General features: G+C 47.6%; 1 protein-coding gene across 8 annotated transcripts in view; it reads left to right on the top strand.

Moving 5' to 3' along the window:
- Positions 1-22,950, top strand: part of SLMAP (sarcolemma associated protein) — a 1,163,639-nt gene that overhangs the window by 1,000,323 nt on the left and 140,366 nt on the right. For all 8 annotated transcript variants that reach the window (XM_086939108.1, XM_086939110.1, XM_086939104.1 and 5 more), the window contains one exon: positions 20,517-20,688. In XM_086939108.1, coding sequence (XP_086795234.1) covers positions 20,517-20,688 — 172 coding nt within the window. The remainder of the gene's footprint in view (positions 1-20,516; positions 20,689-22,950) is intronic.

The raw sequence follows: 22,950 nt of genomic DNA, 5'->3' as shown, positions 1-22,950 counted from the left end.
AAGACGTCCACTCGGACCAGCATGACGAAGATGGATATGTAGCGTCATCCCCGGCTTCGTCGTCTCCAGCTTCACCGCACTCACGCCAAGCGGACTCGGTGCCTGTGGACATTGGCGGCTTCCACAAACTGGTGGACAGGGCGGCTGGAAGATTCCATATGGTCGTGGAATCGACTGAAACGGAATGCTTTCTGCATGACTTCAAAGAGCAGAACCAAAAGTCGGCTAAATCTGTTCCGATTATAGAGTTCCTATGGGAGCAAGGCAAGAAATTGATGCTAACGCCCGCTTCTGTACCCGCAGTGGTACCACGCCTGGACAAGAAATATAAGGCCCCACTTACGGCGGCGGCTTGCCTCAACGGCCACCCTAAACCGGATTCGGTGGTTACTCAGGCGGCCCAAAAACACTCCCGCAACCCATCCTCCCCGCTGTACGCGCCTCCTGACAAGGAAGGCAGAAAACTGGACACAATAGGAAAAAGGTTCACGACTAAGTCAGCCATGACCATCAAGGTGGCCAACTCCATTGCCCTGCTGTGGCGTTACAATCGCCAACTCTGGGAGGACATAGCCCCTTACGTACAAGAACTGCCCGACGCGGTCCAGAGCGAAGTCAAGGCTCTCCTTGTGGAAGGTCAGAATTCGGCTGCGGAGATAATCGACTGTGCTATTGATGCAGCCCTGACTGGTTTCCGTCAGCTTGCTGGAGCTGCTGTTCTGCGCCGTCAAGGCTGGCTAAAAGCTACATCATTCCGCCAGGAGGTTCAATCGAAGGTGCTGGACATGCCCTTCGACGGCCAGCATCTTTTTGGAGATAAAATCGATGAGGCACTGCAGGCCATAAAGAAGGACACCGATACCGCCAGGGCACTGGGCACTTTGCAGTCTCGAAACCAGTCCTTTCGAGGCAGCCGCTCCAGAGGTCAGTCCTACTATAGGGGTTCCTATCAGAACATGCCCTCTTATTCGTACAATAACAGACCTCAATACCAGCACAAGCAGCAACAAGGTCGACAATCTTCTTATGGCAGATCTACCTTCAGAGGCAAAAATCCCAAGAAGGGCACTGGCGGCCGCCAGTGACCACTTACTCCAGCCAGTCCTACAACCCTCTCCATCCTTTCAAATTGGAGGAAAACTGACCCATTTCCTCACCAACTGGCACCAAATTACCACGGACAGGTGGGTCCTGCAAATGATACGATTCGGACATTCTCTCGAATTCACCAACATCCCTCCCAATACACCTCCCCAGAGACGGGCGCACAAGCACCTACGCCTCCTTCTCCAAGAACTGTCTTTCATGCTACACAAAGGAGCGATCGAACGGGTTCCAGCATCCTTAAAGGGGAAGGGATTTTATTCCCACTTTTTCCTTGTGCGACAGAAGGAAGACAAGTGGAGGCCCATCTTCGACCTCCGGTCGCTCAACACCTTCCTACGGAGCCAATCGTTCAGGATGGTGACAATCCAGGAAATCCTAGGCGCACTGGAAAAGGGAGATTTCATGACTTCCTTGGATCTCCAGGACGCCTACTACCACATCCCCATCCTCAAGCGTCACAGAAAGTTCCTGAGGTTCGAGGTGGCAGGCCGACATTATCAGTTCAATGTCCTACCGTTCGGCCTCAAATCCGCGCCGCGGATTTTCACGAAGTGCCTTGCACCGGTGGCGGCTTTTCTACGTCAGCTGGGTCAACAAGTCTTCCCCTACCTGGACGACTGGCTGGTGAAGGCACCCTCTCCCGAAGGCGCAGCCGAATCCTCCAACGCCTGCACCAATCTTTTTCAGAAGCTGGGCTTGACCCTCAATCTCAAAAAGTCCTGCATTACCCCTACGACAAGGATTACCTTCCTCGGGGCTACCTTGGACACGGAGTGCGCAAGGGCCTTCCCCTCGAAGGACAGGACGGACAAGATATTATCCCTAGCCACGGCTGTGGCAACAAGTACACGCCTCAAAGTCCGGACTTACACCTCCCTGCTAGGAATGATGTCTTCCTGTATACTCCTCATCCCTCACTGCAGGCTCAGGATGCGCCCCTTGCAGGAAGCTCTCACGAGACAATGGACTCAGAGTACTGGCTCGTTCGAAGACTTTGTAAGGATAACGCCGAACATTTCCAAACGTCTGGAATGGTGGAGACGTCGAAAAAATCTAACGATAGGCTTAACATTTCTCCTTCCGGCGACGCCTCTGGTGATCACGACGGATGCCTCCCTGGAGGGCTGGGGCGCTGTTCTCCAGGACCTTCGGATCAGCGGCAAGTGGGAGGATCAGGAGAAGCTGCTCCACATAAACCTTTTGGAGCTGAGGGCGGTCTATCTTGCTCTACAAGCCTTCCTGCCACGCATCCAGAACTCCCCGGTGCTCGTCAAAGCAGACAACACCACGACGATGCACTATCTAAACAAACAGGGGGGAACGCGGTCGCTCTCTCTATCACTCGAATCGCAGAAAATCTGGAACTGGCTGGTATTACACGGAATCTCGCTCAAAGCGGACTATGTTCCCGGAAAAGACAATACCATCGCGGACGCCCTCAGCAGACAGAGGTCCCTATCCCACGAGTGGGAACTGAGCGACGACGCCCTGGCTCACATCTTCTCTCAGTGGGGTGTCCCGAAAATCGACCTGTTCGCCACCAAGGGGAACGCCAAATACCCAAACTACGCAAGCTGGCATCCCCAACAAGGGTCACTATGAAATGCTTTTTCCATCGGTTGGTTCAGCGTGTTTGCGTACGCTTTTCCTCCGTTTCCGATGATCCCGAGGCTCCTCCGGAAGATGAAAGCGGAGCCATGCACCCTGATCGCTCCGTCCTGGCCGAGACAACACTGGTTCTCGGATCTGCTTCGCCTCTCCATCAGGCCTCTGATTCGCCTGAGGCAGCAACCGAACCTCATTACGATGTCCAACGGACAGGTACAGCACCCGAACCTCAACTCGCTCAAGTTATCGGCCTGGCTCCTGAGCACAGAGAGTTCTGTGACCTAGATATCCCGCAGGACTGCAGGGAGGTTCTGGCGAAAGCGAGAGCAGGTAGTACGAACAAAACCTACTCCCTCAAGTGGAAAAGGTTCTGCATTTGGTGTTCAGACCAGGGCCTGCGGCCGCTTGATGTCACCCCTGAACAGATATTGCCATACCTCCTACATTTGGCACAGTCGGGACTAGCACATGCATCCATTAAGGTTCACCTGGCAGCTATCTCTCGGTTCACTAGGACCTTCACAGGACCTTCCCTGTGGTCAAGTAGGCTGGTCAAACAATTCCTGAAGGGGCTCTACAGATCCTTTCCGAGGCCTCGGAAGGTCCCTCCGACCTGGCAACTGAATCTGGTACTCAACCAACTCATGAGACATCCGTTTGAACCCATTCATCGGGCATCTATCAAACATATCTCTTGGAAAACAGCGCTCTTGCTCGCTCTGACATCGGCCAGGAGAGTTAGCGAGCTACAAGCATTGTCCATTCAGGAACCATATATGCAATAAAAGCAAGACAGGGTGGTGCTGAGACCGAACCCTAAATTTATACCAAAGGTGCCTTCGGACTTTCATCTCAATGAACCGATTGTCCTTAAGTCTTTCTTTGCGAACCCCTCCACGGCGGCGGAAAGGGCACTGCATTCTTTGGATCTCAAACGATACTTAAAGTTCTACTTGGATAAAACCAAGGATCTCAGAAAGTCTACACAACTGTTCGTGGCATACAGCAGCCCGAGATTGGGCCTGCCTCTTACGAAACAGAGCATCTCCAGATGGATCTCCTCGGCGATTGCATTCTGCCACGACCAGGCCGGACGGCCTTTGAATGATCGTGTTACTGCTCATTCCACCAGGGCGATGTCCACGTCAGCGGCGCTATTCGCTGGAGTGCCAATATTGGACATATGCCGGGCGGCGACCTGGAAGTCTCCGCACACTTTCTCCAGACACTACTGCCTGGATATCGAGCTTCAGAAGGATGCGGCAGTGGGCCAAGCGGTGCTGCGCCATCTCTTTCAGTGAGGTGAGCCTTCCTACATCCCACCATCCAGGTATGCACATTCCTTATGATTGTAAGTTTCTGCTTACGCTGTTTTTCCCATGTTATTGATGATATGTATATTGTCTGACATGGCTGCAGAGCAACTTGCATCACAAATGTGCATATATAATTGCTAGCTACTCTGATTCAGGCATGTGAATCTATGAAAGACACCCAAATACTGGATAAGAAATGCGTTACTTACCTGTAACAGCAGTTATCCAGTATGGGTGTCTTTCATAGATTCACATGCAACCCTCCCGCCTCCCCTGGAAGGACTCACATCCCTCTCTGACAGTATTGCGCCAACCTAGCGGGGTGCGTACGAAAATCTGAGGGACTGAGGCTCCTCCCAGGAAGGTTCTAGAGGGAGGTCGGAGCTGATTGGCTAACTGTGAGAGTTTGGTCCTTTTTACATAAGGACGAAGAAAGGCTACTAAGGGGAGGCCCTTAGGCTTATTTTCTCTATGTATGTCTATAGGACATTACTTTTTTATGTACCGGAGGCTCCCGTCTCGGCGACGGGGAATGATTCAGGCATGTGAATCTATGAAAGACACCAATACTGGATAACTGCTGTTACAGGTAAGTAACGCATTTCTTACGTCCTATCCTGGACCTCAGAATCTTACATCTATTTCGCAAGCAGGAGAGGTTCAACATGCTCACTCTAGTACAGGTTCTTCAGACACTGCAACAAGAGGACTGGATGGCATCCATCGACTTGTAGGATGCCTATTTCCACATCCCAATCCTGAATTCACACAGGAAGTATCTCCTTTTCATGGTTGCGTCGCAACACTACCAGTTTGCGTTCCTTCCGTTTGGTCTTACTACTGCACCTCAAGTCTTCACCAAGGTGATGGCAGTGGTGGCTGCCCATCTCAGGAGGTCGGGGATTCGAGTTTTCCCCTACCTGGATGACTGGTTGTTGAAAGCAGAGTCTCTAGAGATTTTGAGTCATCATTTGCAGGTTACAACCCAGCTGTTGTACGAATTGGGTTTTTCGATAAATGTACCCAAGTCTCACCTAGTGCCTTCTTAGCGCAACCTGTTCATAGTGGTAGTACTGGATACCATTGTGTGTCGAGCATTCCCTCCTCCACAAAGGATTCTCGACATTCAGGAAACAATTCCCTTGTTTAACAATGGAGCGGTTGTTCCACTTCTGAAGGTCCTTCGCCTGCTCTGTCTGTTCGCTTCCTGCATCCTGTTGGTCGACCATGCACGCTGGCACATGAGGGCGCTCCAGTGGTACCTCCGCAGGCAGTGGTATCAGCACGACAGAGATCTCAGGGAGTCTGTGAGGATCTCCAGAGAAGCTGCAGTGGATCTGTCTTGGTGGAGCTTGGAGGGCCATCTGTGTCTAGGAAAGCCCTTCCATCTTCCTCCATCGGTGGCCACAGTGATAACGGATGCCTCTACCCTAGGGTGGGGTGCTCATCTGGGGGATCTGGAGATCAAGGGTCTTTGGTCTCCAGAGGGAAGGTTGCTTCATATCAACCTTCTGGAATTGCGGGCGATACGTTTGGCGCTCAAGGCCTTTCTCCCTTCCATTCAGGGTCAGTGGGTTCAAGTCCTGACGGACAACACTGCAGCGATGTGGTATGTCAACAAGCAGGGAGGAGACATTCTTTCTAGTGGCTATCACTTCGGTTAGGAGGGTGAGTGAGCTCCAGGCTTTTAGTTCAAAGCCTCCTTTTCAGACCATACATACTGAAAGGATGGTTCTCAGGACCAGGGCTGCTTTTCTGCCTAAGGTGGTAACTCCCTTCCACCTAGGGCAGTCCATTACCCTCCCTACGTTCTATCCTCACCTCACCCTTCCAAGGAGTAGGAGAGGCTTCATTGTTTGGTTCCAAAGATCTGGGGCTCCAGTCTTCCCCTATCTTGACGACTGGCTGTTGAAGGCGGGCTCGCCCCAGGCTATCCTCTCCCACCTTCAGACTTCGGCAGGCCACCTGCATTCACTGGGGTTCACTATCAGCATGCCGAAGTCACACCTGACTCCCTCTCCGTCGCTCTCTTTATTCGGTGCTGTTCTTGACACAGTGCAGTGCCGCGTTTTCCTCCCGAGCATGAGTTCAGGATATTTGGGCTATGATACTGTATCCCAGATTTGGGTGAGAATGACTCTGAGGCTGCTTTGCTGCATGGCCTCCTGCGTCCTGCTGGTAGATCAAGCCAGATGGCATATGCAGGCTCTGCAGTAGTACCTGAAGTTTTAGTGGGCACAGCATCAGGGGAATCTTTACGACTATGTCCAGATCTCAGAGGGGGCTACACAGCAACTGCAATGGTGGTTAACGAACCAGGATTGGATTAGAGGCACACCCCTCTCCCTTCCGGAACCAGACCGCACGGTGGGGACTGCTTCTTCACTTCTGGGAGGGGGCGGCCAGCTGGGGGAGGCGGCCAGCTGGGGGAGGCGGCCAGCTGGGGGAGGCGGCCTGCTGGGGGAGGTGGAGATTAGGGGAGTCTGGTCTCCAGCAGAGTCCGGTCTCTATATCAACCTGTTGGAGCTAAGCGATTCGCTTAGCACTGAAGGCATTCCTTCCCTCCCTCAAGGGAAAGGCCTTGCAGGTGTTCATGGACAACACGACAACCATGTGGTACTGCAACAAACAAGGTGGGGTGGGGTGGTGGACCTTTTGTCAAGAGGCTCTTCGCTTTTGGACATGGCTGGAACATCAGGGCTTTACCCTAGTGGTTCAACACCTAGCAGCTTCTCTGAACTCCACGGCGGATGAACTCAGCCACTGGTATCTGGTGGATCAAGAATGGCATCTTCTGTCAGAGGTGGTGCAAGGTCTCTTTCAGCAGTGGGGAGAGCCTTGGTTAGATCCGTTCGTCACTGAAGAGGACACATAATGTCAGCAGTTCTGCGCATTTGAGATTCCAAGGCGGCAATCGCTCTGCGCCGCTTTTCATCCCGGGTGGGGCTTCGGCCTCCTGTACGCCTTTCTGCCTGTACCACTTCTGCCCTGAGTGCTGAAGAAGATAAAGCGCAACGGGGCCCAAGTCATTCCTGTGGCGCCGGACTGGGCACAAAGAGTCTGGTACCTGAGCTCCTGAGCATGGACATCGATCCTCCGGTCAGACTGCCCCTTCTTGAGTATATTCTGTCGCAGCAGCAGGGGATGTGTGGTAAATAAAATTACCGGGACTATTTTTCAATACATTAATAACAATAAGAATAGCTCATAAAATGAGAGGCAGAGTCCGTGGTATCTGAGTCATAAGGGCTTTAATTTAAGATGACTCGAGTCATTGAGAATCGGGTTCCATCACCACTAAGGTTCAGGAAGGGATATCTAACGTTTTATTAACATCACACATTATATATAGTAAAACCATACAATTGCAAGGAATACAGTAGGCGTAACAAGTGAAAAGAGAGAGAGATAAGAACATATGGGCGTAAAAGAAGGCGTGTAGGGAGGCGTACACAGGGGTGTGCACTCGATGAGTCATAGAAGTGTCATAGGTGGGTGGATGCATAGAGAAAGTCTGCAGGGTCAGCAGAAACTTTTACCCTACATGTGCGTGTAACTGATCATGACGTGAAATTGACGTGTAACTGGGGAGAGCTGGGGGGTTGACTTTAGCACTAGTAGAGGAGTCTAGAGTCTGGCATGTCAGAACGACCTGCACCTTTGGCATATCTGATATCTTGTGTTTGGAGGATGTATTGTCTGAAGTAAAGGTCTCTCGAGCAGAGGCCGTTCATCACGAAATGCTAGTGTGTGCATATATTTCTTGGTGCATTGCGCGGGGGCCATGGGCCTACTATGGCAACGGGTTCAGTAAATCACTTGCATGGAGACAGGAAGGCTAGGCCCTATGCTCTGCAGGCGGAGATATGTTTACCTATTTCACTAGACTGGAATGCGTTTTTGCGGAGGCTGAGCAGATAACTGTAGGCAAAATACCGTCTTGGCAGGCAGGCCAGGCACCTCTCGGCTGGGCAGGGAGTAAGGTAGAGGTCAGGAATGCATACCTAAACTGCAGCTTTCAGAGACAGAAGAGGCTCGGAGCCTGAATTCAGGGCCTGGCTCGGCTGAGCCACAAAAACGTGTGCTTTGCGATATTTAAAAGTGCACCATGCAAATGCATTGGAAACGTAGGCCTTAGTGCAGAATTAACATTACATACATGGGAGGCCTAATGACTGACATGCTAACATTAGACGGAAATGCAGGGGTATTAATATGACAGGCACGGGAAGGGAATTACACGATAACAGGGACATACATGGGGCATAGGTACATGGATAGGGTGCGAGGGGGGGGACACACTGACTACCTAAAATTTCTGTTTCCTCATTCCCTCCTTGTCCCCTACTGCGCCCTTTAGGATATATCTATTTTCAGGAGACCATCTATTTGTTCATATAACATCATTTGCTCGTCTTTATTCATTCGAGCACGGGAACGTGAACGTGGACGGGGAATGCAAGCAGTGGCACACAAGCCGCAAATCGCTGGGCCACATTGCAGACAGAGACAGCTACTGAATAGTATGAGCAGTATTATTCCTAGGAATGACAATACTTTCCATCCCCAGGCTGATATCACACTCCAGAGCCAACCGGACCAAGTCCAGGTGCCAGGATTCTGGTGTATCTGGTGAGCTATTTTATGGAGCCTTGTTATTGCTGCATACACTGAAGGCGCGTTATTAGGTATGAAAACACAACAACTGGAGCCGATCACTCTACAAGCTCCGCCCCTATCGGCCAGGATGACGTCAAGAACAAGGCGGTTCTGAAGAACAACAAGTCTCATAGCAGACTGCTCTTCGGTTAAGTTACCTAGGGCAGAAGTAGTTTCGTTCACTACTGCTTCCAATGTTCTGGTTAATCTACGTATTAATTTACTATTCTGAATGGGACCTATGAAGAAAAAGAATCCTTTATTGAAATCTGTATATTGCTCCAATGTTGTCTCAGTCTGATCGACAATTGGGGAATCGATCTCCCTCTTGTGTCTTACATGTACGAGTCGGGAATCTCGATGGTAGTTGGATGGGGCTAGAAAAACTGGTGGTAGTAGGAACGCAATATAACATGTTCCACCCCAATCTAAGGGCAGACGTACATAAGCTGTCTGACCACAAATAAAATAGGAATGACGGGAAGCTTTGAAAGTAGACTTTCCTTTATCACTGAATTCGACCACAGTATTACAATCACTGTGTCCTAGGTGTACTGAACCATTTTTCCTAACGCATAATTCACCTTTCACTGGTAAGACTGTTATAAACGGCAAATCTGAATTAGTCTCAGACTGGACGTTCAGAATCATGAGGTTAAGGGAAAAATGTCCTAATACGTATACTTCATTTTCTAGATCGGTCCCTGTCCTTTGGGGAAGACCGTCTTTGTCTGGGAAACATGCTTTGTTCATAACTGTATTCAGGTCTCCCCATATCCAATCGCCCTGGGAAACTGTGGACTTACTGCCTAGTGATGACATTAAAGCAAACCATGCTCCGCACGAACCATTGTGCGAAAACGGATAAGGAAAGAGGGGCAGAGCTCCCTTCATTTTCTGGTAAGGTGGGAGTCGGCCACATACCCAGCAATTCGTGACATTGCTGGTCTGGTGAGAATGGTGTAACATACGGATAAAAGTGTTGTTGCGCAGTGCTAGTCGATAGGATAGTTTGTGAGGTGGCAGGTCACTGAATGTGTGCTCTACAGTGTCATTGAAAGAAGAATGTACATGTGAACCAAGAGGAGAAAAGAAAACAGGTAGCGTCAAGCTTATACATATAATCGAAACACTTAAGAAAAACATAATGATCAAAGTAACTATGAATCTGCTGCGTAGATTTTTGCAGTATTTATCTTTCATTTGTCTTTGTCTATCTCTCTCACTATTTGGGTCTACAGTCTTATACATGTCAGGAACCTGTCTAACCGCTTCACCCGAGGGGGACTTAAACAATTAAACGCTGTCTAACTTACTAGACCGTAATTTAGACCTGTACTCCTGTTGCGGAGTTTTTTCTAGCAAAGGGGGTTTAGTGTCAATATCGGAACAGTTCTCAGAAACCTTCGCGGAACAGTCCTCAGATTCCTTTACCGCGCCAAGTCCATGGAATCTTTTAACATGGTGGGCGTGGATCCAGCCCTTACGTCCTTCCACTTTGATAGCCGTTCTCGTGGTCAGTAGCACAAGCTTCGGTGACTTCCAACGCGGCTCCAGGGGGCTTGACCGGTCAAAATTTCTCACCAGGACTAGGTCTCCAGGGACGATGACGTGGTCTTTAACCTGGGTGTTGTCTGGGAAAGCGGCGGCAACCTGTGAACGACAAGAGAGTAGTGCAGACATCAAGGAAGCCAGGTAATCTGTCAGCATATTACTGTCAACGTCAGTGATTTTTCTCGGCATAGGCGTACCCCACATATTTGGCGGTCTACCGAAAACTACCTCGTATGGAGATAGTCCGGTTCTGGAATGAGCTACCATACGCATGTAAAAGAGGGCAACCGGCAGGGCTACCATCCAATACACGCCTTTTTCTGCACAGACCTTCGCTAGCCGTGTTTTCAGAGTCTGATTGTGTCTCTCTACGAGACCAGCTGCCTCTGGATGTCGTACGCAATGGAACTTCCACTGGTACCCTAACAGAAGAGATACTTGTTTCATCAATTCAGAAGAGAATGGCTGTCCATTATCTGAGTACACGACACTGGGCAAGCCGTATCGCGGGAAGAATTCACGGACCAACTGCTTGGCAGTGGTCACAGCAGTGTAATCTGGGACTGGGTACGCTTCTGTCCATCTGGATAGGGCACATACAACTACGAGGACATACTTGAATCCTCGACATCTGTCCATCTGGATATAATCCATCTGGAGGACTTCAAAAGGGTGGTCAGGAGGATGAAATCCACCTTGTTCCACGGGAATGCCTTTGCCTGGATTGAACTGACAACAGATCATGCAGGTACGCACTTTCTGTTTCGCTGCTGCACGTAAATGCTTGTTGAACCAGATGTTCTGTATACTGTCTAACTTGGCTTTTTCTCCTAAGTGTGCTGGACTATGTGCTGTATTAATGATAGCTTGAACCATGGAGTCGGGGAGAAACCATGTGGCTTTGCCTTTCGTCATCCATCCCTGATCCGTCTGGACCCCTCCTTGTTCAGTCCATTTCTTGATTTCGTCTGGAGTGGCATGTGTCTGTATGTCGAGTACATCTTGTGTGGGATCCCTGACTGTCATACAATTCGTCAGTGATGGTACTTCAGTCTTTGTCGTGTCGGATGGAATGTCTGTATGAGTCTGTGCTGTAAGTTTGGCTGTTCGATCTGCTAGGTCGTTACCCTGGGAAATAGTGTCAGTGAGTTTCGTATGTGCTTTGCACTTCATGATGGCTATTGCTGTAGGCAAGTGTATTGCATCTAACAGAGCTTGAATGAGGGGACCATGCTGTATTTTGGCTCCATGGGAGGTCAGAAAACCTCTTTCTTGCCAAAGGACACCGAAGTCGTGAACGACTCCGAATGCGTACTGTGTATATGTTTACTTTCATGTTCTTGGCTCGTATACAGGCTTGTGTCAGAGCAATGAGCTCTGCTGCTTGGGCAGACAAGGTGTCAATTCGCTGTGTTTCTATGACTTCAGGATCGGTGGTCACTGCATATGCGGCCACTAACTCTCCTGCGCTTGTTCTCATACATGAACCATCCACATAAAGTGTCAGGTCTGGGTCGGGCAATGCAATGTCTGTCAAGTCTTGTCTTGGCTTCGTCACTGTGTTAATGACTTCCACACAGTCGTGTGGTGCAGTGTCTGCTGTGATTGAGGGTAAAAGTGTAGCAGGGTTTAATATGTTGCAACGTCTGATCTCTATGTGTGGCTGGAACAGTGTCAGTTCATGTCAGTCTTGCTATGGTCAAGTGTTGTCTGTGTCCTGTTTAAGAGGACTTCCACTGAGTGTGGAACCTGTACTGTCAAGGGATGTCCTAACACTATGGAGTCGCTTTGTCTGATGGCTAGAGCTGTTGCTGCAACTGATTTTAGGCACGCAGGCAGAGCCTGAGCCACTGGATCCAATGTATTAGAAAAGTAAGCACAAGGCTTGTGTTTTCCTGCTTGATCTTGTGTAAGAACAGATAATGCTGTGCCATCGCGTTCAGTGACAAAAAGTGTAAAAGGTTTGCTGTAACATGGTGTCGCTAAACAGGTGCTTGACATAGAGCTTTCTTCAGTTCATCAAAAGCAAGTGTATGTTCCTGAGTCCAAGGGAGGACAGTCGAAGTCGCTGCCTCCTGTGTTGTCAATTGTATAAGTGGTTTGGCTAGATATGCATATTGAGGAATCCATTGTCTGCAGTAAGAAGTGAGGCCAATGAAGGCCCGTACTTCCTTTTGTGTCTTGGGCTGTGGAAGATGTGCAATTAACTGAATTCGGTCAGGTGTCAACTGTCTACCCCTCTTGGACAGCAAGTGTCCAAGGTATACCACTTGCTGGGCACAGAATTGTAGCTTCGAAGGGGACACTTTGTGCCCCTTTTCGACCAGGAAATAGAAGACTGTCAGTGATGCACGTTAGCAGTCTCGTTCTGTCCGTGCTGTGATCAATAGATCATCAACGTATTGGAGCAGTGCAGTGTCAGTAGGCATGTGAATACTGTCTAGTTGTCGTTTCAGTGCTTGACTGTAAATACCAGGGCTTTCTGTGAACCCTTGAGGAGCCCTTGCAAATTTGAAGCTTCGGCCATTTAAACAGAATCCGAAAAGGTACTGCCTTTCCGGATGGATTGGGACACTAAAGAAGGCGTTCTTGAGATCTATGACAGTAAAGAACGCTGCTTCGGAATCAATTGCAGTCAATAGGGAAGAAATGTCTGGGACCACTGGATACTGGGGTATTATGTATTTGTTCAATTCTCGGAGGTCAATCACTAGTCTGTAGACCGGTGGTGCATTTGGGTCAGTTCGTTTAAGAATCGGAATGAAAAGAGAATTACATACATTGGAGTCAGTTTCTACAACCACTCCTTGTGCAATGAGTTCGTCAACAATTTTCAGTAAGGCCACTACACCCTCGGGTGGTAACTTGTATTGTCGGATTCGTGGCAGTACAACTCTTTGCTTGAGAGTGACACGGTATGGTGTAATGTGCATGTAACCTACATCAGTCGGACCTTGCGCCCATAAATGCTGTGGTACATTCTGAAGTCTGGGATCAAAATCTCTCAACACATAATGTCCTTTAAAATCACGTGAAAATAATCTCACTCCTTCCGGAGAACAACAAATCACTGCTCCTAGTTCTTTCAATGTTTTTATACCAAGCAAGTTTTCTGGACATGATTTCGTAAGCAATAAATCTGTAGTGCGGGACAATGGACCAACTTCTAGGGAAACTGGCTTAGACACTTCGTTAACAATAGGCTTTCCTGAAAATCCCAGGGAAATATTTCGTGAGCCTGAGAGGGGTGCCCCTGGAACCTCGTCGTGACTGATGGTAGTTCTGCTCGCCCCTGTGTCAATCAGAAATTTTCTGTCTTTCCCCAATACCTGACTATGTACATAGGGACCCTCTTGATCTACAGGAACCTCAATAAGGGGCAAGCCAACCTCCCTCTCTAGGCTATTTCATGAGTATTGTTGATAATCAGGGTAATCTGACTGTGCATACTGGTACATTTGTTGCGTGACATGTTGTGTGGCAGCTATGGGTTGGGGTACAGCTACTGTCTGTTGTGCGTTCTGTGGAGGTTGCGTGTTCTGCGGGATGTGTTCCTGTCTAGGAGGACGCGGTCTTTCTTTCGTCTTGCCTGTAGCTATATTGTGTTTCAGGACAGTACATTCATTTATATAGTGACCTGGCTGCTTGCAGTAGTTGCAGTTCCCTTTTACAGGTGCCGCGCCCTTTCTCTGACCATCGGCAGCTGGAACTGATTGGGCAACTAGTACTTTCATTTTCGTGTCTTTCATACGTCTCCTTTCGTGTTCCTGTTCTTCTCTAATTCGGTTCTGGTGGTACTGTAACATTTGTAACATTTGGGAAGGGCTATTAGCTTGCCAGGTACTTTAAACCTTCAGTACTCTATTTTTAATCTGGGGTAAGGAATTCTCTACTAATTTGGTCACAAAAAGATGTGGATACGATTCACTACTTGTCTTCAGGCCGCTATTAATAATAAAACATTTTTCAAATCTAGAATAGAAATCACTAGTGTCTTCATCTTGTTTCTGTTTGCAGGCTGAAATAGCATCCCAATCTTCCTTTTTGGTAATCAATAATCTCGGCAAAACCTGAATCAATAGCTCGGGTAATTCTTTAGCTTTATCCGAAAGACCAATACCTGGGGCTCTTGTTTTATCTTCGTCTTCTAATTCTGTCCAGTTAATCTTTTTCTCTCCCACCTCCCACTCTTTTTCTTTAAGTTTTTCGTAGATACCTGCTGGTAATAGTACTTTCAACATTTTAATGATATCGGCATATGTATACTCCCCCATACGGAGCATGTCTTTTAATTCACGGTGAAACCCTGCCGGATCTTTATCATGGTAGTAATTTTTTCATTTCCAATAATTCCATTTTCGTCAAGGGTGTGTAAACAAATACTCGTTGAAGCGCACCCGTGTCGGTTCTGACGGGATGAACCTCTCGTAAGGGATTCTGTCTATCTATGTAAAAGGTCTTTCTTTCTCGGTGTGGAACAGGAACAAAATGTGGAGTCAGGAAAGTCATGTACTTATGTCGTTGTTCTAGTATGACATTAATTAATTCGGTACCTAGACCTCTCCATCTTGCTAGGAGCAAATCGTCCAATAATTTATATAGGGGACCGGGATCAGAATGCTGACTCTCGTAAAATGTGATGAGATGTTGAATCATGTACATACCAGCTAAACGCTGCTCTTCCGGAGGAAGACTCAAAAATGTTTGCGCTACTATGTCATCCTTATATATGTTAGAATTGCCAGCACATTGAACTGCTGACCGGGCTAGTTCCTGTTCATGCATAGTACTAAGTTCGCTACTCCCTACTCGTTTTTTCAATGCTTGGTCAGTGGTTTGAAATATGTGTTCAAGGGAATATTGTTCTGGTATGGGAGAAAGAGAACGTTTCTTGTATTCTAGGCGTATGGGTCTATCAAAAGGTCTTGCCCTACCTACGTAATGTATTTTACTAGTGTCCTCAATTGCTAAATCATCGTCCTCTGAGACTTCGTCATCCTCTTTCTCGGCTTCTTTCTCAGCCTGTTCTTTCTCGTGTATCTCAATAATTTCTTTACGAATTTTTCTGTACATGGCTTCTACACAACTCTGTTGATCATGTTTACCAGCAGCTATGTTGTCACTCCAGTTTGTCATGACTTTAGTTACTTCTTTATTTGGCTGGTCTTGTTCCCTGATCAAACAATTAATCAAAAACTGTAAGAGCATACGTTGAAGCTCCACTTTTCTATGTGCCATGGCCTCGTGAATACTTTCAGGTCCCTCCCCCGTTCTAATGAAGTGGTATATCTTGTCTAAATGTTGCTTCATGTCTGGTAGAATAAGCAAGTAATTTGTAACGCGTCTTAATCGTACTGAGTATATAATCATTGAACCCTCCCCTGGTACTGGATCATATATACAATCAGTAAGGTACTGTCTAAGAGATGCGTGTGTAGCTGCTTTTGGCGTGTGCTGTAATGATAGATCTCGTAGTGATGATCGTTTTAACGGAGGTGGGGTGGAGGGGCCCCCTCCCGCTGCTCCTAAACTGGAATCGCCTAGGCTTGAATCGGCTTTTACTGGCAGCGCTGTCAGCGTTGTCGCTGGTAATGCAGGTTGATCTTGGGCTACAGGTGCTGGGAGAAAAGGATTCGGAGGGGGGTTGGTAACAGGAGGAACAGTGGGGGGGATTCGTGTTATTAACAGGGTTGGGAGGATTAGTAGGAGGTACATGTACGTTTACATACTCTGGAGCAGCGTCATCTAAATAGGAAGAAAGAAAAATGTGCGCTGCTGTCTGTTTATGACTACGGAGTTTAGTCGGGATCAGTGGTTGCGGCAAGTTACTGGGTACTTCCGGGGTCACTTTAGGTAGGCCCTCGACGAGAAGGGGATACATGCCTTTAATAAGGGCATTTCTTTGTCTGTCTAATTGTTCTGTTCTAACTCGTTCACCTTCTTCTAGTAGTTCTTTTTCTTGGGCTTTTTCTGATGCTTCTCTACTTCTCTCTGCTTTCTTAATTTCTTTCTCTGTTCTTCTATGCGCTTCTTTAAGCCACAATTCTATGGCATCTTTCTGGGATTGTCTGGCTTTCTTTTTCCACAGTGCTTCCTCTACTCTCATTATGCAATCAGCATCCCATGTCCCTGAGACAGGCCATCTATATTTCTCTTCCAGATCTTTTGTGTAGTCTACCCATAAGTCTAAGTACAGTATGGCGTCTAAGCCATGTTTGTGATACATAAAATGTCCGGGAGTGTCCCTAGGCGGGACGGGAACTGCCTCTTCGAGTATCCCTTTCCTGGTTCCTATCTGACGTAATTTCGAAAACAGCGGCATGTTTGAACTGACTTGAACGAAAACACATTAAGCACAATAATAGACTGCAAACAATCATTCATACCACGACATTAAAGCATTACAGATACTACCTGGTACATAGAATAACACAATTCTGAAAATCTCGAAAAGCAACACTAGAATACTGGATGCACTGCTAGAACAGTACAGTCATACCGGTCTCCTAAAGAGACACGTCATACCGCATCCACCTAATGGACATGTCTTTACCGGATCTGTGTACCCAGACCCGTCTTGACCGGGCTCAAATAAATGAACCCGTCTATATGCTTTCCCAACAACGGTACTCACCGGGAAGCAGAACTGAAGGCCTCGGAAACTCGATACTGGACTGGACTGCTACGGCTTCTTGCTGCTACGCATGCGCCTCGGAACAGGTGGGCCTCCGGATACCTCGGACCTTGCTCTCTCGGCTTGGGCTCTGGTCGGGACAGTCCGCAATCCTCACCGCCTCGTGTGGATGCCTGGTCTCCGTCTCCGTCTCCTCCGTGGGCCTGAGGGAGTTAGCAGGAAAACCCGCGAATGTGCACAGAAGGGTCCGTCACGGCTGTAGAAGGGGTCAGGGGGCTGCGTTTACATCGCCGGCGCGTGGGGAAGGGGACTCGTCCCTATTCGGGCGCCAGCTTATGTGGTAAATAAAATTACCGGGACTATTTTTCAATACATTAATAACAATAAGAATAGCTCATAAAATGAGAGGCAGAGTCCGTGGTATCTGAGTCATAAGGGCTTTAATTTAAGATGACTCGAGTCATTGAGAATCGAGTTACATCACCACTAAGGTTCAAGAAGGGATATCTAACGTTTTATTAACATCACACATTATATATAGTAAAACTATACAATTGCAAGGAATACAGTAGGCGTAACAAGTAAAAAGAGAGAGAGATAAGAACATATGGGCGTAAAAGAAGGCGTGTAGGGAGGCGTACACAGGGGTGTGCACTCGATGAGTCATAGAAGTGTCATAGGTGGGTGGATGCATAGAGAAAGTCTGCAGGGTCAGCAGAAACTTTTACCCTACATGTGTGCGTAACTGATCATGACGTGAAATTGGCGTGTAACTGGGGAGAGCTGGGGGGTTGACTTTAGCACTAGTAGAGGAGTCTAGAGTCTGGGATGTCAGAACGACCTGCACCTTTGGCATATCTGATATCTTGTGTTTGGAGGATGTATTGTCTGAAGTAAAGGTCTCTCGAGCAGAGGCCGTTCATCACGAAATGCTAGTGTGTGCATATATTTCTTCGTGCATTGCGCGGGGGCCATGGGCCTACTATGACAACGGGTTCAGTAAATCACTTGCATGGAGACAGGAAGGCTAGGCCCTATGCTCTGCAGGCGGAGATATGTTTACCTATTTCACTAGACTGGAATGTGTTTTTGCGGAGGCTGAGCAGATAACTGTAGGCAAAATACCGTCTTGGCAGGCAGGCCAGGCCGGGCACCTCTCGGCTGGGCAGGGAGTAAGGTAGAGGTCAGGAATGCATACCTAAACTGCAGCTTTCAGAGACAGAAGAGGCTCGGAGCCTGAATTCAGGGCCTGGCTCGGCTGAGCCACAAAAACGTGTGCTTCGCGATATTTAAAAGTGCACCATGTAAATGCATTGGAAACGTAGGCCTTAGTGCAGAATTAACATTACATACATGGGAGGCCTAATGACTGACATGCTAACATTAGACGGAAATGCAGGGGTATTATTATGACAGGCACGGGAAGGGAATTACACGATAACAGGGACATACATGGGGCATAGGTACATGGATAGGGTGCGAGGGGGGGACACACTGACTACCTAAAATTTCTGTTTCCTCAGATGGTCCTCCACCAAAACTGCCCAGCCTCCACCTCCTTGCATGGAAATTGAGTGGCGAAAGTTGTCAGCTTTCGACCTTCCTCCTAAAGTCTGTAACGTCATCTTGGCAGCCAGGCGTTCCTCCACTAAGACTGTATACGCCTGCCGATGGAATACATTTGTGGCATGGTTCACAGCAAAGGCTGTGGATCCAATTCTGCCCCTGTGTTGAGGTTCTTTTATTCCTTCTATCTTTGGCCCAGCTTGGCTCTTCTCTTGGCACTCTTATAGGCTACCTGGCAGCCATTTCTACTTTTCTTCGGCTGCCAAATTAGCCCTCTTTGTTCAAGTCTCCTATTGTAAGTCACCTTTTTAAATGTATTATTCATCTCTTTCCTCCATCTCCTTTCATAATGCCTCAGTGGGACTTGAATCTTGTCTTGAGTTACCTTATGTGCACTCCCTTCGAACCTCTTCACAACTGTCCTCTCAGGCTTCTCACTCTGATGACTGCCTTTCTTGTTGCCATCACCTCCACTCGCAGAGTGAGTGAGCTTCAGGCTCTTTCTTGTAAGCCTCCTTTCCTTTCAGTACATCCTGACAAGGTGGTGCTTCGAACAAGACCCTTGTTCTTGCCTAAAGTAGTCACTCCCTTTCACATCAAGCAGACTATTACTCTGCCCACTTTTTTCTCGCCTCTGCACCCTTCCAGGGAGGAGTGACTCCATCGTTTGGACATAAACATGCATTGTCTACCATTGACCGCACAAAGGACTTCCGGGTGGACGATCAACTCTTTGTTGGCTATGTGGGTGTCAGAAAAGGCCATGCTGTGCAGAAGCCACCATCTCTCTATGGGTAGTGTTGTGTATCAAGTTTTGTTACACTTTGGCTAAAAAGGAACCTCCAGTGGGCTGCACGCTCATTCCACTAGAGCTACGGCAGCAACCACTGCTTTGTCGTGGGGAGTTCCACTCTTCGATATCTGCCAGGCGGCCACGTGGGCTACTGTGCACAGGTTCACCAGATATTACTGCCTGGATAGTCAAGTTCGCACGGTCGGCTACTTTACCCATTCTGTCCTCCAGGACTTTCTTATGTGACCTTGGTTCGCAGACCCTCCTCTGGGGATGGTATTGCTGGGGTATCTATTCTAAGGCAAGGAATCTATAACTAATAGTCTCTTTCAGATGAACAAGTTACTTGCCTTCGGTAACAATGTATCTGTAAGAGGCCTATATTAGTTATAGATTCCTTACCGCCCCACCAAACCTCCCCACTCTGTGAACTGCCTTCTAGGGATAGGGACTCCCTTGCAGGACCATAGTTGTTGCTCACCAGTGGTCAGTGTCTTTCATGGATCTGCGCTTCTTTCATGGAAAGTAGTGTCAGAAAAGTCGTTAGCACGCAGGGGCTGCGTCTTCGTAGGCACCACAACGTCATTCCGGCGACCACAATACCGATGACGGACGCCGAGTTGACCAGCTCCACCTACCGACGCGCAGTGTTACTGTAAAGAAAAAATTCTCTAGATAAAATCTGACGCTGGGGGTAATTCTAAGGTAAGGAATCTATACCTAACATATGTCTCTTACAGATACATCGTTACTGAAGGTAAGTAACTTGTTCTTTAAAGATGTTTCTCTTTGTGTGAAGATAGGACACCAAAGGAACCAGCTAGTTTCAAACCATGTGGCATCTATCACAGGCCAAGATTTGCATGTGATGTTTGAAGCAGGACCATGACTCCAAGACCTTTGAGGGACTGTCATTCCCTGCATCCCAAGATGCTGAGAGAGAATTCCCTCAAGCTCCTCACCCCCTGGCGTCTGTCAACTTCATGACGCTTGAGGTCGCATTCACGCCAAAGATGCAGGGACTGTTTGCAGAGCTCTTCCCGGTGTTCGTCGTCACATTCGAAGTAGTCTGTGAAGTCCCACAACCTCTCTAAATAAATATTACAGAACCATGCTAAGTCTGTTGGGATAAATAAGCGATGTGACTACACCCTTGATCCCAAATAATTTAGTTAGATTATGAAATTATGTTAGGCAGTCTACAGAATTGTTCACTCCTGACCAGCAATGTTTATCATAATAAATTAATATTGTAAGGTTTATACTTTTTGTTTTACAGTTCCCAGAAGGAGAGTTTACAGCTTACCAGTGATCTTGGTGTTCTTGAAACGACTCGCAAGGAGCTTGAAGATCAAGTAGGTTCTTTGAAGGAACAAAGTCAACGGGAGGCATACAGTCTGAAAACTCAGCTAATAGAGGCTGAGAATCAATCCAGGGATATACATGAGAAGGTAAATTTGCACGTTAGGTACATGGTGACTGTCTTGTTTTATGGGTAAAATAAAAATAAATTGCCGTTACGTGTTGAGAATTTGTTTAATACAGGTTCCACTTTCACATCAGTGACACCATCCTGAAGGCTTAAATATTCATGTGACTAATTTGTATTGCTCTTATTGTGTTACAAGACAAATATTGCTGTGCCAGGTCAGTGGAAAGATTCTGGAATGTGATGGACATTAAACAATTTGCGTTAGGATCGATGGAACATTTGTCAAAAGGGGACTGGTCCTTTCAAGTCCTTGGCTCTTTGTTATTTCTGTTAGATTTGTTTTGATTAGGAAAGAAGGCATTGCATATTTTACCCTCTTCTGTATGTGATTTATGTAGGTTTTATATTTATGATGATCATGAATTCAAGATGTTGGCTACTAATGATAGTGAACATAGTAATTCTTCCAGCAAATTAAGTGGAATTAGCTCTCTGGGCAAACATGATTTTTGAGGGATCCATTTCTAGAGGCAGAAAAGAATTGTGGCAATAAGTAGGTGGGCCACGGACATCTGTAGAATTGCTAATCTGCCTATCATCATGGCCAGTCCATCGTGGTGTGCTTTCCCCTTTGTATTTGGTCCTGATGCTTCCACTGAAGCCCTCCATTAGACTTCAGCCACTAGGTCCTGTTGTGGCACTGACAGGCACCATTATACCTCTGCCTGGTTCCTCTCCATTACTGGGCTACGCCTGCAGTCCTTTAACACATACTACATTGGTTACAGGCAGGCCAGTGCAGACTCCAGAGGTGCTGGCTTCTCTCTGAGAATGATAAAGCGATACATGCTACTCTTGTTACTACTTGGTGCCTTAAAATGTTGGTAGGCTCAGGCTGATTTTGGACATTAGTTTCTTTAACACCTACTTTCAAATGCCTTTGGCCCAGATCCTCTCCACCATAGGTGCTGGAGATGGGATGGTGTCCTTGGATCTGGAGGACATGTTCATTCCTGTACCTGTCCACCAGTTCCACAAGCGTTTTTTCCCACTCTGTTCGGGGAAGGACCTTTTTCAGTTCACAGTCCTGTCCTTTGACCTCACCGTGTTCATAAAGGTGGTGATGTTAGACGTGTCACATCTTCGCAGTACTGAAGTGAACATATTCCCAGACTTTGATTACTGGCTGTTGAAGCACGTTTGTTACAGTCAGTTGCTCTTCACATGTAGATGACCATCTTTAGGGTTCTACATCAAAAAGCAAAAATTGCATGTGAGGCTGGTGTAGAGAATTCCCCTTATATAGGATCTTCTGATGGATACTATTAACTGCAGATTTCTCACTAAGTGGATACCTTCCTGCACCAGACTGGATAGGGAAATTTTTTTCAGCGATTCCCTTGCTCGCTTGTAGATGGTGTCCTACAGCTCTGCGTCAACTCCATACCACGCTAGAAAGAACACCTGAGCTACATATAGCTGCTACTCTTGTTCGCTGATATCAGTTCCTGTCTGACTGACTTCTAGCCTCAGATTCCTTACTTTAGAATATTCCTCTAGGGTCTGACTGAATCTGGAAAAAATTTTAGTACCACTGCACGCCAGTCTGTGGCATCGGTAGGTGCAGCATTGTCCGCATCGTCAGTGCCAGACAGAAGGGATGTGTGGGGCCTATGTAGGCTTCATCCCAGCACGATCACATCGGTTCTTTACTTTCCACGCCAGTCAGCAAAGTTCCAGAGAGAGCTACCCCCATTCAGCATTTTGTCAAATCTTTTTACCATGACGTTTTCTCCCAGTGTGTCAGGATGTCTCCCAAAAAACTGAGTTTTAATCTGTATCGTTCCTGTGACAGGCAGATGTCTGATTTCCCTCACCTGGATTGTCTTTGGTGCGTAGGGCCAGGCTACGACTCCAAGACCTATGAGGACGGCCACGCCATGAACCCAAAAGGCGTTATAAGAGTGTTCTATGAAGCTCCTGGTCGCCAGGTGTCTGATGACTTCATGACGCTCCTGATCCTGGTTGCGCGGGTTGTCCTCGGACCGTTCGTGAAGTCGCTCTTGCATTTCGTCTTTCCGATCAAACTCCTCATCGGGTAAGTCCCACAAAAAAAATATAAGACATTCAAGAAGTCGATGTGCTCTTCAACTTCTGTGCACCAGTCTAAATCTTTGGAAGGGACTCAGGAACAACATCACAATTCGAGGGGCCCACTCTCATGCATCCTCAGTGAAGCCTGTGCCTGGGTACACTCTGTTCCTTGCATTCCAGAGTTTCC

This window comes from Lissotriton vulgaris, chromosome 9 (assembly GCF_964263255.1).
Source record: "Lissotriton vulgaris chromosome 9, aLisVul1.2, whole genome shotgun sequence".
Lineage (NCBI taxonomy): Eukaryota > Metazoa > Chordata > Amphibia > Caudata > Salamandridae > Lissotriton > Lissotriton vulgaris.
Note: the sequence above shows the minus strand (reverse complement) of the source record. Positions and strands in the feature narration are given on the sequence as shown.